Source organism: Octopus bimaculoides, chromosome 4 (genome assembly GCF_001194135.2).
Source record: "Octopus bimaculoides isolate UCB-OBI-ISO-001 chromosome 4, ASM119413v2, whole genome shotgun sequence".
NCBI classification, from domain to species: Eukaryota; Metazoa; Mollusca; class Cephalopoda; order Octopoda; family Octopodidae; genus Octopus; species Octopus bimaculoides.
Window position 1 is genome coordinate 11,413,894 of NC_068984.1, and position 19,018 is coordinate 11,432,911.

General features: G+C 37.6%; 2 protein-coding genes across 2 annotated transcripts in view; both read left to right on the forward strand.

Annotated features, from left to right (window-relative positions):
• The window catches only part of LOC106872186 (DDB1- and CUL4-associated factor 1), a 49,928-nt gene extending 42,831 nt beyond the window's left edge, over window positions 1-7,097 (forward strand). The window contains exons 31-37 of the mRNA XM_014919084.2: window positions 80-313; window positions 1,860-1,953; window positions 3,262-3,360; window positions 3,658-3,734; window positions 5,487-5,573; window positions 5,708-5,825; window positions 6,686-7,097. Coding sequence (XP_014774570.1) covers window positions 80-313; window positions 1,860-1,953; window positions 3,262-3,360; window positions 3,658-3,734; window positions 5,487-5,573; window positions 5,708-5,825; window positions 6,686-6,828 — 852 coding nt within the window. The 3' untranslated portion in view covers window positions 6,829-7,097. The remainder of the gene's footprint in view (window positions 1-79; window positions 314-1,859; window positions 1,954-3,261; window positions 3,361-3,657; window positions 3,735-5,486; window positions 5,574-5,707; window positions 5,826-6,685) is intronic.
• Window positions 7,098-13,074: 5,977 nt separating this feature from the next.
• The window catches only part of LOC106872187 (formylglycine-generating enzyme), a 42,713-nt gene continuing 36,769 nt past the window's right edge, over window positions 13,075-19,018 (forward strand). Inside the window, exon 1 of the mRNA XM_014919085.2 lies at window positions 13,075-13,652. Coding sequence (XP_014774571.1) covers window positions 13,269-13,652 — 384 coding nt within the window. The 5' untranslated portion in view covers window positions 13,075-13,268. The remainder of the gene's footprint in view (window positions 13,653-19,018) is intronic.

The window sequence follows — 19,018 nt, forward strand, 5'->3', positions numbered from 1 at the left end:
GTTTTAGTTGTTTCTTTATTAAATCTTTTCATATATTCGGCTTCCTTATTTAACTTGCAAATGTTTTTCTTCTCCTTAGATCTATGACATAAACACAGGTCAGCAAATAATGGAAATATTTGATCAAGAAAAGGCCAACTACTACACATCAAACCGAGCCACATTTGACCCCTCTGATGATTTGGTGCTGAATGATGGTGTGTTATGGGATGTAAGAGTTGGTAAAGCTGTACATAAATTCGATAAGTTCAATGCAGCAATAAGTGGACTTTTCCACCCAATGGGACTGGAGATCATCATTAATTCAGAAGTCGTATCCTTTATCAAATTGAAACAAAATGTATAGATTTCTTTAATTTTTTTTATCTCTCACTTGTTTCAGTCATTTAGATTGCAGCCATGCTGGAGCACTGCTGTGAAAAATTTTAGTCAAATGCATCAACCCCAGTATTTTTTTGTTTAGACCTGTTACTTATTCTATCATCCTCTTTTGCCAGACTGTTAAGTTATGGGGGTGTAAATGCAGCAATACCCATTAAGTGATGTTGAGTGGGGGAACACATATATGTGTATGTTTATATATGACAGGCTTCTTTTAGTTTCCATCTGTCAAATCTGCTCACAGGGCTTTGGTTGCCTTGGGTGTCTTCAGGATAACTCTGAACCATGTAGTTGGGAAGCAAGCTTCTTACCACATAGCCAACAAATATTTTGTCATGAATGAGTGTCCTTATGAGTGAAGCTATGTCCTTCATCTCTGGTCTTCTGTGAACATGTCTGATCCAACCTATGCAAGCATGGAAAAGTGGACATTAAAACAACAATGATGATGATAAGCGCTGTCACGGCTGTCTTATTACAAAGTTTGTTTTGCAATCACCTGGTTTTGTGTTCAGTCTTGCTGTAGCAGTGGTTCTCAACTGGAATCCATATAAGATTTTGTTATTAAAATTTAAGTGAAATAAATTACTTGTACTTCTACAATTCACAAAATGTTTTATCTTTTATACAATTCCTAATAATATTATAAAAATACAGCAGGATTTGTTTTATATACAGCAAATGGCTATGGAGGCCCAGTGGAATAAAATAGGAATCAAAGGGCTCCCTAGGCCAAAAATGATTAAGAACCAATGTGCTCTAGCCTTGTCTTCTGGTGTAGTCTTCAGTCAGACAATGCCTTGTGAGTGAACTTAGTTGATGGAAACTGTGAAGAAGCTCATCATGTATGTGTGTGAGAGAGCATTAAATATCAATACAAAGTGTTGTTATCGGCAGCATCTGAATGGCAAACACTGACATTGTTTACTTTCTCTGTTGAATAAATGCTCCATAGTTTAGCAGGTGTGTATCAATTGGCAGAAAGAAAATAAACACCCAACTTGGAAAACAATTAGGGATTGGTCGCAGGAGAAAGAGACATAAAAACAGTGATGATAGTGTGCCATGGCATTGATGTTTTGTGTTGATCTATAATATACAGTAATTGTCTAGTTTAGTGCAGTTTCTATGGCTAGATGCCATTCCAAATGCCTACCACTTCACAGTGTGTACTAGGTGCTTTTTACGTGGTATTAGCATCAGCACTTTTTACAAAGTATAAATGAATATCTATACTCTTGGAGTGGTTGGTGTTAGGAAGGGCATCCAGCTGTAGAAACTCTGCCAGATCAGATTGGAGCCTGGTGCAGCCTTCTGGTTCGCCAGTCCTCAGTCAAATCGTCCAACCCATGCTAGCATGGAAGGCGGATATTAAAGGATGATGATGATTGATTAGCTACAGGAAAGATAGTAATGAAGTTGTTGTTTTAACCATAGTAATGTTGACTATAACACATGTTCCTTAACAATTTGTTCAGTGGGATATGAGAACATTTAGACTTCTTCATACTGTACCTAGTCTCGACCAATGTCAGCTGAACTTCAACTACACAAATGAAATAATTTATGGCAGTAAGTACTTGTCTTTTTTTACTAAATTCTATTTATATGCTCGTTTAAATGTATTTCTTTTTCAAATAAACATGGCTCTGTAGTTAAGAAGTTTGCTTCCAAACCACATTGTTTCAGGTTCGTTTTCACTGCATGGTACCTTGGCCAAGTGTCTTGTGCTATAGGTCAAACAAATCCTTGTGAGTGGATTTGGTTGAGAAAGAACAGTTTGTGTGTGTGTGTGTGTGTGTGTGTGTGTACCTCCTTGTCTTGATGGTTGTAAATGGATGTTGCTGCCATACAAGCGGTGTCATTTGTTTTTAATCTTCCGTGAGAATATGGACAATAATATTTCCCATGAAAATGTTTCATAGGAAATACTTCCTTGCTTGGAAACAAGAGTTAGTAACAGAAAGGGCATCCATCCATAGAAACTCAACAAGTCCTAACTAACCCATCTTCAGCATCGTCATCATCATCATCCAAACGATTTTGACTTGGTAACAAGTACCGAACTTTTGCTGTTTTGGGTGCCTATGTAGTTGGACACCGTCTTGATCTTGCCGCTCTTGAACCAGCAAAATATCAAGGATGTGACAAGTGGAAGGAGAATGGGCTGCACCAACATGGCTGGTACGACTCCTCTCCAGCTAAGTGGATTGGAACAATGTGAAATGATGTGCTTTGCTCAAAGACACAGCCTGCTACCCTGGCAGCTTTTGGACCCAGAACTCTAACTTCTAGGTCATGTACAGATTGTGTAAAAGTGCTATGATAGCTTATCATTTTCATTTAATATACATTTTCAATGCTGGCATGGGTTGGACGGTTTGACAGGAGTTGGCAAGCCAGAGAACTGCACAAGGCTCCATTGTCTAGCTTAGTGCAGTTTCTATGGCTAGATACCCTTTCAAAAATGCCTACCACTTTACAGTGTGTACTAGGTGCTTTTTACGTGGTATTAGCATCAGCGCTTTTTACAAAGCATAAATGAATATCTACACTCTTGGAGTGGTTGGCGATAGGAAGGGCATCCAGCTGTAGAAACTCTGCCAGATCAGATTGAAGCCTGGTGCAGCCATCTGGTTCGCAGTCCTCAGTCAAATCGTCCAACCCATGCTAGCATGGAAAGCGGACGTTAAATGATGATGATTGATTAGCTATAGGAAAGTTGTAAAGACAAAGAAATTAGGGTTTTTGTTGGGGTTTTTTTCCCCTTCCACTAATTTCTTCCTACCATTCTATGCAATTTGTGTGTGTTAATATATTTTCGTTTGTTTATTTTGTAAATGACGTGTATTAGTAAATGTGTTTCTGTCTCTCCTTCAGCAATACACATGTTAGATGAACGTCGACGGGACAAACGGTACAATAGCATATATGCTTCTACATTCAGAACATTTGATTCCCGAGACTATAGCTGCATATGTAAGTAAACTGATTTATTGATTGTTGTATGATATTGTATAGAGTTGGAGTTATATTGTGTGTGTACATGGCAGTGTTATAAAAAAGGATTATTTTAACATGGCGCACAAACTTTTTCCTCAACCAAATAAAATATTCATATCATTGAAATCTTGAAGCTACAAAAATGCAGGATTAATTCCAAACAATGTCAATAAAAAAGCATCACATTTGACAGAATGAATTGAATGCTAGATGGTTAAACAGCTACTGTGATAGAAGTTGCCTGTGTAAAATTTAAGTTTGTCTTTTTCCCAGCAACATATGATGTCAAGTCAAGAAGCATCTGTAACCTTGCTGCAGACACCCGAGAGTATCATATTGCAGTAGTTGAGGTAATCGATTTTGTTTGGTTGCTTTTTTGTTTTTTAATATGTTTCATTAGCCTGAAGCCAATTTACATATTTTACCTGCTCCAGTCATTAGACTACAGCCAATTTACATATTTTACCTGCTCCAGTCATTAGACTACAGCCATGCTGGGGCACTGCCTTGAAGTATTCTTAGTCGAATGAATTGACTCCAGCACTTTTTCTGTTTTGTAAGCCTAGTACATATTGTATTGGTCTCTTTCACTGAATTGCTAAGTTACAGAGACATAAACACATCAATGCTTGTTGTCAAGTAGTGGTGGGGGACAAACACAGATAAAAAGGGGCACACACGCCATATGTTTGTGTGTGCATATATATATATATATCCTATTCTACTCTAGGCTCAATACCATAATATATTTAGGAAACAACATAAGCAGTCAGCAAAGTATTGATTTAAATGGCTGTGTACTTAAGAAGTTTACTTCACAGCCATGTGATACCTGGTTTTATCCTACTGATTGGTGTATTGCCTCAGGTTAACCAATATTTCATAAGAATGGAATTTAGCTGACAAAACCTGTGCAGAAGCCTGTAGTGTGTACACATGTACATGCATTCTTTTTTGCCAATTTGTATCAGTAAAGAACCAAAGAAAAATAAAAAAACTACTGCTCCTCAAACAGTTATTTGCAGTATTAGTTCTGTACTGAGTTACAGGCACTTCCTGTTAGTCTCATTACCTGAAACATCATAAACCCAATGATTGATATATTAAAAACCTATAACTATCAATGGGATGGCTTACCATTCGTGATAAATATAAGCAAATGATTTAGAAGGCAATTGGTTTTAGAAAACTGCTATCTGGTTTGTTGTGCTCCTGAGCATTATATACAATAAGCTCATTATTATCAATGACAAGCTGACAGAATTGTGAGAAGAAATGTTTTGCAGTATTTCCTTCGGCACTTTGTTCTGAGTTCAAACCCCACCAAAGTCAACTCCACGTTTCATTCCTTTCCAAGTACTGACGTTGATGTGATCAACTAACCCACTCTCTCTAAAATTGCTGGCTGTGTGTCAAAATTTGGAAAAGTAAGGTAATGAGCTGGTGGAATTGCTGGCACATTAGTCTAAATGGCTGGCTGTATGTCGTCCAGCTGTTTATGTTCTGAGTTTAAATCCCATCAACACCCACTTTGCCTTTCATCCTTTCAGGGTCAATAAAATAAAGTACCGGTCAAGTACCAGGGCCAATGTAATCAAGTAGCCATCTCCCACTGAAATGGCTGGCCTTGTGCCAAAATTTGAATCCATTATTATCATTATTTTGGTTTGGTTCAGGTTCGGTCTTATTCCTGGTAGGAATTATATGGATAATGGGTTACTACTTGTGATCTTAGGTATCCACAAGTTTTTAGCAGTCTTTCAGGTGCTTAGAACCTTCCTGATAATCCTTGCTGTCCCTAAGAGACCAATTTTGTCTATATTATTATTATTATTATTATTATTATTATTTGTTTTAAGGCAGCTAGTTGGCAGAGTCGTTAGCATGCTTGATGAAATGCTTAACGGTATTTCACCTGTCGCTATGTTCTGAGTTCAAATTCAGTCTAGGTCAGCTTTGCCTTTCATCCTTTAGGGGTTAATCAATTAAGAACCAGTGAAACACTGGGGTCAATGAAATTGATTATCCCACTCCCCCAAATTTCAGACGTTGTGCCTATATAGTAGAAAGAATTATTATTTGTTTTCAAATTTTCCTTCTAGACTCAACAATATGGTGATACAAATGTTGAAGAAAATGTCTGCAGATTGTATGAGATTGGCAAATTAAAAGATGACGACGATGACCAAGTGAGTGGCTTGCACATTTTATATTTTGGGTGGAGCGATTTATTTTACAGAAGTTAAAATACGATTTTGGTTGGAGAGCTAGAGATACCTAGTATTGATTTTAACTTGAATTTTAATTACCTTGTCATTTTTAGGGTGATGACGATGATGATGATGAAGATGAGGGAATTGACGATGATGATGATGACGATGATGAAGATGACGACATTGTCCATGTATCAGCTTTAGGTGATGGATCAAGTGATATAGAAGGTACTGTTCATTTCTTTTCTAATTATATGCTTATCTAGTGAATTACTTGGTGACCTCACTAGTGCCAGGGCCACAAAAAAGCACTCAATACACTCTGTAAAGTGGTCAGCATTAGATAGGATATCCAGTCGTAGAAACCATGCTAAAGTAGACATTGGAGTTCAATGCTTGACAGGATCCAACTTGTCAGATCCTGTCAAACCATTCAACACAGAATATGGACATCACATGATGTTTTCTGTGAGAGTTTCTTATAAGGGTTGAGGGGATTGTCAAACAGGCAGGCAAACAGCCTTGTTTAGTAAATTAAAATGGTTTATCAACTTACTGAACACCACGGGGAAGATGCCCTCCCTGTCACCAACCCTCACCTTCAAGCAAGATAATATTTCTCCATGGAAGACTGAAAATGTACATCATTTGTATGATGGTGATGTCAAGACAAGGGTTCTCTCTCTCTCTCACATGCATACAATGAGCTTCTTTCAGTTTCCATATACCAAATCCACTCACAAGACTATATTATAGAGTTTTCTGCTATACCAAAGAGTATAGAAGACACTTGCCCAAGGTGCTGTGCAATGGGACTGAACTCAAAATGACAAGGCGACACTGGCAACAACCACGCTTGAGTAGTGTTTTTTATGTGCCACAGGCACAGGAGCCAGTCAGGCGGCACTGGCAACAGTCACGCTTGAATGGTGCTTTTAACATACCGCTGGCACGGGTGCCAATCGGGCAATACTGTCATCAGCAATATGTAGAAAATCTGAATTTTTTTATTTGTCAAAGTCAGATTATTTGCAGATTTGATGTTGAATTCTATCATGTTTGGTATGTGACTCATTCATTTTTTTCAGATGATGATGACGACGATGACGATGATGATGACGACGATGATCTTGTTGATAATTTGCTTGGTTCTGGCGATGAAAGTGATATGAACGAAAATGACAACGATTTTGACGACAATGTCTTATTTGAACTCTCTTCTGACTTGTGATAAATTTCAAAATGGAATATTCATCAAGACCAAATTGAATTTGGTTTTTAATCTAAATATATCTCCAAAGTTGTTGTCAACTCAAATATTTTTACAACATGGATCACTCATTGATCCGTCAGTTTGACAACAATTGGGAAAATTAAAATTTTTTTAATATCTTCAATAAAATATATTAAAAATATAAAAGACAGCATATTTTTGGAAATGTAAACATTGGATGTCACCATTTTAACATTCTAAAAATAAATAAATAACTATTCATTAAATCCGTCTGAGTCTTGTAATCCTTTTCTTTTTTTTTTTTTTTTTTTTTTTTTTTTTTACACATCCATTATATGTTGCAAATGCAAACTTACTAGGTAAGAAATAATGGAAATTATTTGAAATCTCTTGTCTCAAAATATTTTCTCTCTTCATCCAAAAACCAGACTTTGACACATACGTAAGTGTGATGTTACATAACCTTGAATATGAAAGATGTGTGGAGACAAGCATGATCTGAAGTTATGTAATGTCATTTTCAAAGGCAAGTACGGATTCTAAGAGATTAGTTGAGGTGTTAATGGCGTCGACTGAAATGAACAGGGGAGACAACTGTGCTGGTACAGATATAATGTAAATGGCGGATGTTCTTGGTTGAGGTTAAACAGGCCATTTAGCCTCTCAGACGAGACAGGTGTTGTATAAAATAACTAAAAGTGGGTCAGGGAACAATAAAATATCGATCAGGCTCCCTTCGTCGCAAACTTGCATATGGGTCTTTTTTTTTTAGTTTTTTTCAGGTTTCATATTTTGCAGTTTGGTGTTATTCATGGCTACCTGAAATCTTTATATTCTCTCTGTTTCAACAGCCGAGTCTGTCTAGATGTAAATATGTACCACGTTCAGATACAGCTCCTAGCTTTATGCACAGGGTGTGAAGTATTCTGTTATCTTGCTATGTTGAAGCTAAAACCTAAGAATTGCTGAAGAGGAGACGAATTACCACTTTCCAAAGTGATGTCAATAGGGCAAAACAGCCAAACAATTGGTTTCGTTTACATTATCACTTGTGTATGGTAAATGAATAACTGATAATATTGCCTAACATTGTGAGAGATATTTTAATGTGTGGATAAGCCTACAGTACCTAATGCTCAAAGATTTAAATGACCAAGTGAAGGCCATGCATTAGTTCTCATTCATCATTATCATCATTTAACGTCCGCTTTCCATGCTAGCATGGGTTGGACGATTTGACTGGGGACTGGCAAACCAGATGGCTGCACCAGGCTCCAATCTGATCTGGCAGAGTTTCTACAGCTGGATGCCCTTTCTAATGCCAACCACTCTGAGAGTGTAGTGGGTGCTTTTACGTGCCACCGGCATGAGGGCCAGTCAGGCAGTACTGGCAACGGCCACGCTCAAAATGGTGTTTTTTACGTGCCACCTGTCTAGTAGCACTGGCAACGACCTCACTCGAATGATTTTCTAAATGTGCCACCGGTACAAGTGCCAGTATCAAAATTACTGAGATACAGGATGTATTGTTTTATAGATTACGTGAACATAACATCACTGTTGCCCACAGTGTCAACACCAAATCATCACAGTTGTACAATTATATTACAATTAAATAATGGGGAAAAAATCATTAAAGTAATTAAGATAAAATTATCAAGAGGAAAAACCCATAACTACCAAAGAGAGAACTAAAGAGGAGCGGGGCAAGTAATAGGTTGTAACACCCCAGAACAAATGTCCTGTTTAGCCACGCCTTGCAGACTATGATTACAAAGGCATTTCCACAAAGAATGGCCAGCGACACTCATTACAGCAACCACACCACCTTGCAAGGTTCAAGTCTCAGATGAGCCACAGTTATCCTGATTTTGCAGAGGAAATTGGCAATGTGAGATCTGAGAACAACTGATGTCTTGACAGTGACCAGCACAAACTGATAGCGGCCAGTCAGGCTCCTGTAGCCCTATCTTTTGTTAATTTATTTCAATACATCCAAAAATTATCCACTTATTACATTTCAATAGTGTTATTTCAGTTAATGATATCTTCAATCTAAGCACAAGATCAGAGTAAGTACTGAACTAACAGGTTCCAACTTTTCCAAAAGAATATAACAATGCAAATAGTGAAAGCAAGGTAAAGTTGTCGAATCTGTACATCATCATCGTTTAACGTCTACTTTCCATGCTGGCATGGGTTGGACGATTTGACTGAGGACTGGCAAACCAGATGGCTGCACCAGACTCCATAAACAATAATCTTCTATACAAAACAGAACGTACCTACACAAGTGTGCTCCCATCACAAAATTAGTTTCCTCATAACTTTCAGAAAAATGGATATTTTTTATATGAAATTTTCAACAAATATATTCCAGATGATGTAGATAACGGTTATATTAGAATTTGTTGCAAAAGAATTTTTCTGAAGGTGAGAAGGAGTTTTGGAAAATTCACTCAAGTCAGCTTTGTTGCTGATGACTTTTAGAAAAATAGGTATTTTTAATGAACTTTTCTACAAATGCATAGGAGTGGCTATGTGATAAGTAGCTTGCTTAACAACCACATGGTTCCGGGTTCAGTCCCACTGCGTGGCACCTTGGGCAAGTGTCTTCTACTATAGCCTCGAGTCGACCAAAGCCTTGTGAGTGGATTTGGTAGACGGAAACTGAAAGAAGCCCGTCGTATATATGTATGTATGTGTGTATATGTTTGTGTGTCTGTGTTTGTCCCCCTAACATCGCTTGAGAACCGATGCTGGTGTGTTTACGCCTCCGTAACTTAGTGGTTTGGCAAAAGAGACCGATAGAATAAGTACTAGGCTTACAAAGAATAAGTCCTAGAGTCAATTTGCTCAACTAAAGGCGGTGCTCCAGCATGGCCACAGTCAAATTACTGAAACAAGTAAAGGAGTAAATACGTCTCAGATGCTGTAGATTACAATTATATCAGAATTTAATATGATAAAAATTGGTGGGCTTGCATACATTCATACTGATACATTACACATCAACAAAATGAAACTTGAAATTATGAAAAAAAGATGTAATGCACATCAGTATGTAGGTATACATCCCACCATTTTTATTTACTTAACATTAGATTCCAATATAATCGTAATATACACCATCTGAAAGGTATTCGTAAAAAATTTCATTAAAAAATACCTATTTTTCTGAAAGTTATGAGGAAACAAAGCCAACTCCAGTGAATTTTCAGAAACTTCTTTTCCCACCCTTGGAAAAAATGTTTTCCCAACAAATTCCGATGTAATTGAAATCTTCACCATACGAAAAGTATTTGTAGAAGGTTTCTTTGAAAAATATCCATTTTTCTGAAAGTTATGAGGAAACAAATTCAAGGGGCAGAATTGTGTATGTCCAGAACAGGTGGGGTTACATAGAAACGACATGCTACTCTACTCTCTTTTTTTTACTCTTTTACTCTCTTTTACTTGTTTCAGTCATTTGACTGCGGCCATGGTGGAGCACCGCCTTTAGTCGAGCAAATCGACCCCAGGACTTATTCTTTGTAAGCCTAGTACTTATTCTATTGGGCTCTTTTTGCCGAACCGCTAAGTTACTGGGGCATAAACACACCAGCATCGGTTGTCAAGCGATGTTGGGGGAGGGGGGACAAACACAGACATACATATATATATATATATATATATATATATATATATATATATATACGACGGGCTTCTTTCAGTTTCCATCTACCAAATCCACTCACAAGGCTTTGGTCGGCCCGAGGCTATAGTAGAAGACACTTGCCCAAGGTGCCACGCAGTGGGACTGAACCCGGACCCAATTTTCAAATAAGCCATCATTTTTACATTAAGTGAAAAATGATAATAGAACTGAGTTAATTACAGTTTTATGGCATATTTTATAGACATAAAACAGCACACTGGAGTTTTAGTAGACAAGCGAGGATTTCGCATGTGCAGTGTAAATAATATTTTATGAAGTTGAAATTGCTAAAACTAATTAAACTGATTTAATTACTGTTTAATAGTATATTTTATAAACAAATAAAACAACATAGTTCAGGATTTTTGAAGGCATTCAGTGAGTCCAGCATTTAGTCTGTGTGTGGTTCCATCCGTTTTGTATGGAGGTCATTCTTTGCAGGGCTGATGCATAACATAATCAGTTGTGAACAAGAGGAAATGTTTGCCGGTTGTTCCAACTCTTTATTTTTTTGTGTTCAAAACCCACGCAGGTCAAATTTACCTGTGTTCCCTCTAGGGTTGATAAAATAAAGTACCAGTCAAGTACTTTGAGGTTATTGGAATTGACCAACCACCTCCCCTCAAAATTGCTGGCCTTGTGCTTAAACCAGAAACCATCATCATCATCATTATTATTATTATTATTATTATTATCATTATTCCACCAAGGTCCACATTGCCTTTCATCCTTTTGGGGTTAATAAATTAAGTACCAGTGAAACACTGGGTCGATATAATTGACTAATCCCCTTTCCCCAAATTTCAGGTCTTGCGCCTTTAGTAAAAAAGATTATTATTATTATTATTATTATTTATTTTTATTGTTGTTGTCGTGTAAAGCAGCAAGCTAGCAAAATCGCTAGATCATTGGATAAAATGCTTAGTGCTAGTTCCTATGACTCATTATGTTCCAAGTTCAAATTCCACTCCGAGATTGACTTTGCTTTTCATCCCTTTGGGGGTCAATGAAATAAGTACCAGTTACACACAGGGGTCAATGTTGTTGACTAGACCCCCTCCCTCAAAATTTCAGGCCTTGTGCCTTTAGCAGAAAGGATGATTATTATTACCATTATTATTATGTAAGGCAGCAAACTGGTAGAATCGTTAGCACGCTGGGCAAAATGCTTAGCAGCATTTCTTCCGTCTTTATGTTCTGAGTTCAAATTCTGCAGAGGTCAACTTTGCTTTTCATCCTTTCAGGAGTTGATAAAATAAGTACCAGTTAAACACTGGAGTCAATGTAATCGACTCATCCCCTCCCTCAAAATTGCTGCCCTTGTGGCAAAATTTGAAACTATTATTATCATTATTATTATTGTTGTTGTTGTTGAGAAAGTGGAAATGGGTGATGGAATTGAGAGAAAATGAAATTCTTTGCAGTATTTAGTTTAGTGAATTCAAATATTGCCTTTTCGTCCACCCAATGTTGATGAAATAAATAGCAGACGTATATTAGAGGCCAATTTAATCAAGTAACATCCTCTTCCACCCTCTTCCACCACCCCGAAAAACAGTGAAAAATTGCTGCTTGATAGAAATTTCTATCATAAAAACAGGAAATTAACAGAAACAGTTGTTTGCCAAAATCAAATGTTTTATAGTTTTGAAAGAGCAATATGGATTGGAAATCGGTTAGAATTGGTAGAGCATCAGACAAAAAGCTTTGAAATATCCTTGTTGGTAACCTTATGTTTTTCACCCTTGCATGGTCAAAAGAATCCTTAATAGTCAAGAACAGAAGATGACTTAGTGAACTGTCAACATGCCTATCACAAATCTACTCCGCCTCATTTTTGTTCCTCCATAACTTGCAGAAAAAATATTTTCTTCATGAAATTTTCTGTGGCTGTGTGGTAAGAAGCTTGCTTCCCAACCACATGATTCCAAGTTCAGTCCCACTGTATGGCACTTTGGACAAGTGTCTTCACTTACTATAGCCTCGGGCTGACCAAAGCCTTATAAGTAGCTTTGGTAGACGGAAACTGAAAGAAGCCTATTGTGTGTGTGTTTGTGACCATCACTTGACAACCGATGCTGGTGTGTTTACATCCTCGTAACGTAGTGGTTCAGCAAAAGAGACCAATAGCATAAGTACTAAGCTTTCAGAGAATAAGTCTTGCAGTCAATATGTCCCACTAAGGCAGTGCTCCAGCACGGCCACAATCAAATGACTGAAACAAGTAAAAGAATAAAATAAAATAACCTGAAAACAATTATACCAAAGAGTTAAAACCAAGCTGCAAATTGTGTTCACCAAGAATTCGTTACTGCAGCGACAAAGAATCAGTTCAACGAATGGGTTACAGTACGAAGATTCTGAAGGGGTCGAGGGAGGGGCTGGGGGTAAGAGGAAAGGGATGGAGGGAAGAGAGAAATGATGTAATAGAGGGGGGGAGATAAAGTGTTGTAATAGATGGCGGGGTAAGGGGGAGAGAGAGAAGTGTTGCATGGGTAAAAGAGAGGTGATGTAAGAGAGAGAGAGAGAGTTGAGGAGAAGAGGGAGAGAAACGTGTTGTAAGTAAGGGAGATAACTGTTTGTTTATCTTGTCCAATTATTCCAAGACGTTAGGGTTTTATTCCCTTAAAGTGGACAACACGCCGTGACCACAGACAGATACCTCTATGGACCCACTTTTGCCAACTCGGACCAATTCTAACCACTTCAAATTCTTCTAATTAATTTATATTTCACTAAGATGCCTAACTATTCCATTCCTAGGCTTGTGAGTTTGTTTATACTCGCCTGTCTGGTAATTAATATTACAAAAGGAGATGTTCCTGAAAAGCCCAGTTGCGGCTGTTCTACGAGTCGTGGTCAATGTGGACAAGAAACAAATTCAGAAGAAAACAGTAAATATTCCTCAGAAGCAAATACTCCCAGTTCTTCCATCCCACACACGAACGAAATGTCATTTATTCCAGCGGGAAAGTTTCTAATGGGTACAAACAGACCGGTATTTGTCGCTGATGGAGAGGGTCCAGAGAGAGAAATAGAGATAAAATCATTCTATATGGATATTCATGAAGTTAGTAATGCAGAATTCGAAAAGTTTGTGATCGCAACTGGTTACGTTACTGAGGTAAAATATAACTACAGTGTTTTTTTGCTTTTTAATGCATGTAGCGGCTGGAGTAACGGGTACGGACTTATTAGAGTAATGAATTGGCCAGATTAGATTGTTATTCGATAATTCCATATACAGTAATCCCTCAGCTTATCGTAAGTGTTACGTTCCAAAACCCTCCGCGATTTGTGAAAACCTGCGATGTAGAAAAAAATATTGTACTGTATATTTTTAAAATTTTTATAATTTGTATATATTTATTTTATTATAAATGCAAAACAACACCATTGAGGAATCGACGTAAGCAAATTAAGTATCAGAGAAACACGGTTTGGGCTTTTACAGAATTAGCTTTGTTGTTTCGTGAAAGAAAAAAGAATTGATATATTTCACAACTTGTATAATGTAACACAGTTCTTCACTAAGTTCGACTTCCTACTTGCAATTTCGTTTTAGATACAGAGTTTGGTTAAACTAAAGCGTTTGACCCGAGCAAAAAGAAAAATAGTGTAATAGGGGTAAAACAACTTGCCTTAAATGAATATGAAAAAAAATGCGCGCTCGCGAACGGGGGGGGGTGAGAGGACTCGGAACATTCACATCGTGAATGTTCCGAGTCGCCTCACCAGAGCCAAGAAACAAAAGAAAAATAGTGGAATAGGTGTAAAACAACTTGCTCTAAACTAATATGAAAAGAAAAATGCGCTGGGGGAGAGGACTCGGAAAATTCACATCGTCAGTTTTTCTTTTAATTAATTATTGCCCTCTGAAAATTTCAAATATTGCAATTATAAAACTAAGAAGAAACCACTGTTTTTACTATATTGCAGAAAAGATAGCTGCTTGTTTAGTGTTTTGAATGGTAAAGTCAAATAAATCTTAATCTACAATTTATTTTAAAGAAATATCTTCTGTATGTAAAACGAAAGTTCATTTTACACTTTACCACTCGTAACTGCTCGGCAGTACATATACTAAAATTGGAATGTTTACAAAGCACACACGTGTAGTGTTTATGTGTGTACTGCTATGTAAACAAGGTACATTGACATCCCAACGAGGGAGCCTCAACGTGGTCGCTCGACCTGCTAGAATTAGCCGTCGAATTTGTCACACCCTTATCCTAAATAAAAAAGATTTTTTTTTTTAAATAATGATCACTACTAAAAATTCTTTCATCGTAAGTCTACTCATTCTATACTGACCTAGGGCTAAACAACAAGCTACTTTGATTAAGAACTAATTTCATCTGCTTTTTTAATTAAAATGTATTAGCGATAATTATAGGTCCTCGAGTAATTTATTTAACCGAATGAATTGAGGACATAATGGAGAATAGAGTAGGTAACTCAATATCAAATAAGTTCAGATCTTCAGACGTCTGTGTTAACTGTGTATTGTTGTTCACCAACATTATCCAAGCGACACCCTAAACGGCAAGCAAGTCTTACGTCTTATTTACACTTATCTTTTACTGTGCATATAGTGTTTCTAACAAAACTTGTAATCTTGAGGAGGAGGAGGGCGCGTGTTGATAATATCGCCGTCAGCATTTGACTGATACTTTATTTCATCGATCCCGGAGAAATGAAAGGTACAGTTGACCTCGGTGGGATTTAAACTCAGAATGTGAAGTGTTCGAACAAATACAACGCGGTATTTTTAACAGAAAATAAAACATGCAATTATAAATATAACATTATTCCAACCACGAATATGAGAAAATAACCAACCGTAAAGGTGGTTATTTTCTCATATTGGAACAAGAGTATAGACATCATGCTACAACATTTCCCGACTTGTCTATATTTCCTTTCACCACTAATGTACAAAATTTAAACTAAACATTAGTCAGAATAATCTCTTGGCACTGCCCATCTTCCTCCAAATGATAATTTCTTGAAGTTCCATTACTGCACCCTAAACATACTCCTTCACTATTGTAAATAATTTTAGTCATTTTATAGAAACCTTATATTAATATATAGATTCAGATTGTTTAGTAGGAATCCAACCCCATGGTTCCGGGTTCAGTCCCATTGCATCCCACCTTGGGCAAGTGCCTTCTACTATAGCCTTGGGCTGACCAAAGCCTTGTAAGTGGATTTTGTTGATGGAAACTAAAAGAAGCCCATCATATGTTTATAGATATGTGTGTATGTCTTTGTGTCTGTGTTTGTCCCCCACCACTGCTTGACAGTTGGTGTTGGTGTGTTTACATCCCCATAAACTAGCAGTTCAGCAAAAGACTGATAGAATAAGTACCAGGCTTACAAAAGAAAGTCCTGGGGTCAATTCATTTGACTAAAAATTCATGAAGGCAGTGCCCCAGCATGGCCACAGTCTAATGACTGAAACAAGTAAAAGATAAAAGATTTTAATCATCTTTATTTCAAACATTTTCCTTTCAAAAATCATCATCATCATCATCATCGTTTAACGTCCGCTTTCCATGCTAGCATGGGTTGGACGATTTGACTGAGGACTGGTGAAACCGGATGGCAACACCAGGCTCCAGTCTGATTTGGCAGAGTTTCTACAGCTGGATGCCCTTCCTAACGCCAACCACTCAGAGAGTGTAGTGGGTGCTTTTACGTGTCACCCGCACGAAAATGTAGAGTTTAATCCTAAATTCCAGAACTATAGCATCATCATCATCATGATTACATATATTTCTATGTTCCAGCATGGCCATATCCAGTGGCTGAGATTGCTAAAACATTAAAAGAATATCTTAAATATATTTGAAATAAACAGCTAAATGCACAAGCATGGCTTTGTGGCTGTGAAGTTTGCTTCCCGGCTATGTGGTCTCAGGTTCAGTCCCACTGCATGGTACTTTGGGCAAGTATCTGCTCCCTTAGCCCCAGGCCAACCAAAGCCTTGTGAGTGGATTTGGTAGATGGAAACAGAAAGATGCCCATTGTGTCTGTCTACACTTACACTGAGTATTCTGACCATGACAATCATGTTTTTTTCCTATATGCACCAGGGAATTCAGAACATGTCCTTTTCAAGACAGTTGGATAGGATCTGATAAATATTCTAGCTTCTATTTCTAGCAAGTCAAGTGTTCATATAGATATTCACACATCAAGTAATAACAATTTCTAAGACAGGTGTAGCCTCAAATTTCTGGCAGGGGATACGGTAAATTTGACTCAGTATTTGGTTCTGGTATTTATTTTATCCATACTGGAAGGACAAAAAGCAAGGATTTGAACTCAGATTATGAAGAAATGTAGCTAAATATCACAAGGTACTATTCAGCACTTTGCCATTTCTGCTAATCCAGTGTCTATGTCATAATCATCACTGTCATCTTCATTTTACATCTGTTTTCACTGCTGGCATGGGTTGGAAGACACCTTGCTTAAATGTTTCAGTTTGGGAATGATTTCTTCAGGTGGATGACCTTCCTAATACTTACCATTTTACAGAGTATACTGGTGCATCTTTTTATGGCACTAGCACTCAAGAGGTTGTCATGTCCCTTGGCAGCATTAAAGAATCTTTGTCTCTATTCCCTCACCAACCCCTTTACAAAGTATATGGGTTGCTTTTTCAATGCCAGCAATTCTAGTGAGGTCACTTTGTAACTTGTAAGACTGAAGAACTCTCACCTCCCTGGAAAGGAGAATATGAGGGAGAGTGATGACGTATTGTGAGGAGTTCTTACTGGCATCGGTTATGGTGACAAGGGTTCCAGTTGATCTAATCCAAAATTTACATGCAAGTGACTGAGCACTCCACAGATACGGCGAGCTGGCAGAAACGTTAGCATGCCGGGCGAAATGCTTAGCAGTATTTTGTCTACCGTTACATTCTGAGTTCAAATTTTGCCGAGGTCGACTTTACCTTTCATCCTTTTGGGGGTCGATAAATTAAGTACCAGTTATGCACTGGGGTTGATGTAATCGACTTAATCCCTTTGTCTGTCCTTGTTTGTTCCCCCCTATGTTTAGCCCCTTGTGGGCAATAAAAAAAAAAGATACATGTAACCTTAACAGAGTTCTCAGGGAGATTCAGAGTGACACAGAATGTGACCAGGCTGGCCCCTTTGAATTACAGGTCCTACTCAGTTTTGCCAGCTGAACGAACTGGAGCAATGTTAAATCAAGTGTCTTGCTCAAGGACACAACACACCATTGGGTTTTGAACTCACAACCTTACTACAATTGTGAACCAAATACCCTAACCACTTAGCCATGCACCTTTACATTGAGAGAAGTATTTGTGGGAGGAATAGATTTATTGTTGTGAGGGGGGATGGAAAGAGTATGTTAGTAATGAAGGGGGTGAAGAAAGGGCAAGAATAGTGTCAGGGATTAGTGAAAATAAGAAAGACGGAGTGGTAAAGATGAAAGGCAGGGATCTAGTGCTGTTCCATATTAAAAGAATATGGACAGGTGACATGGGTGTGGTTGAATTGCTGAGTGAAAGAGAGATTGAAATGAGAATGATGAGCTGGAAAAGCTCTAGGAAGAGGATCAGTGAAAGAAAGAGAGGTGAGCATAGAAGTGAAGAGTGACCAGAGTGAGGGAGGTGGCATGGAGAAGGGATCAATGAGGGAAAGTGAGGTAGTGGTGGGGAGCTGTTCGAGTTACTCTACTCCATCACTATCTGCTTTAGTGTTCTCTTTGCCATACTCACAAAAAATTGTAGGTTTTCTCCAGCAGAGACGGTCCTTGTCATCTCTTTTGTAAAGTTCAGCGTCTTGAGATCAGTCTGCACCACTTATCCTATGACATTTTAGGTCTTCCTCTTCCATAGGCATTATTCTCTTTGAGTGCTAATCATGTTTTTTAAGCTTTTTTCTCATCATAATTATTATGGATCACCTGCCAATACTAACGCAGTCTTCTCCCTTGCATACTTGTTTCACTTATGTACAGCTAATTGTACATAAGTCAAATCAATGTACTCCATTGTTCACACACCTTAACATTAATCATCCAGCAAAGCATGCTTGCTTCATTTCTTTGTAGTCTTTGTAAATCTTTTGCATTCAAAGCCCATGTCTCATTCTCAATAATAATAATAATAATAATAATAATAATAATAATAATAATGCTTTCTAACTAAAGGCACAAGGCCTGAAATTTTGGAGGCAGAGACTAGTCAATTACATCAACGCAATACTCCACTGGTACTTAATTTATTGACCCCCACAAGGAGAAAGGCAAAGTCGATCTGGGCAGAATTTGAACTCAGAATGTGCAGACGTATGAACTACAGCTAAGCATTTTGCCCAGCGTGCTAACGATTCTGCCAGCTTGCCACCTTAATAATAATAATAATAATAATAATAATAATAATAATAATAATAATAATAATAATAATAATAATAATAATAATAATAATAATAATAATAATAATAA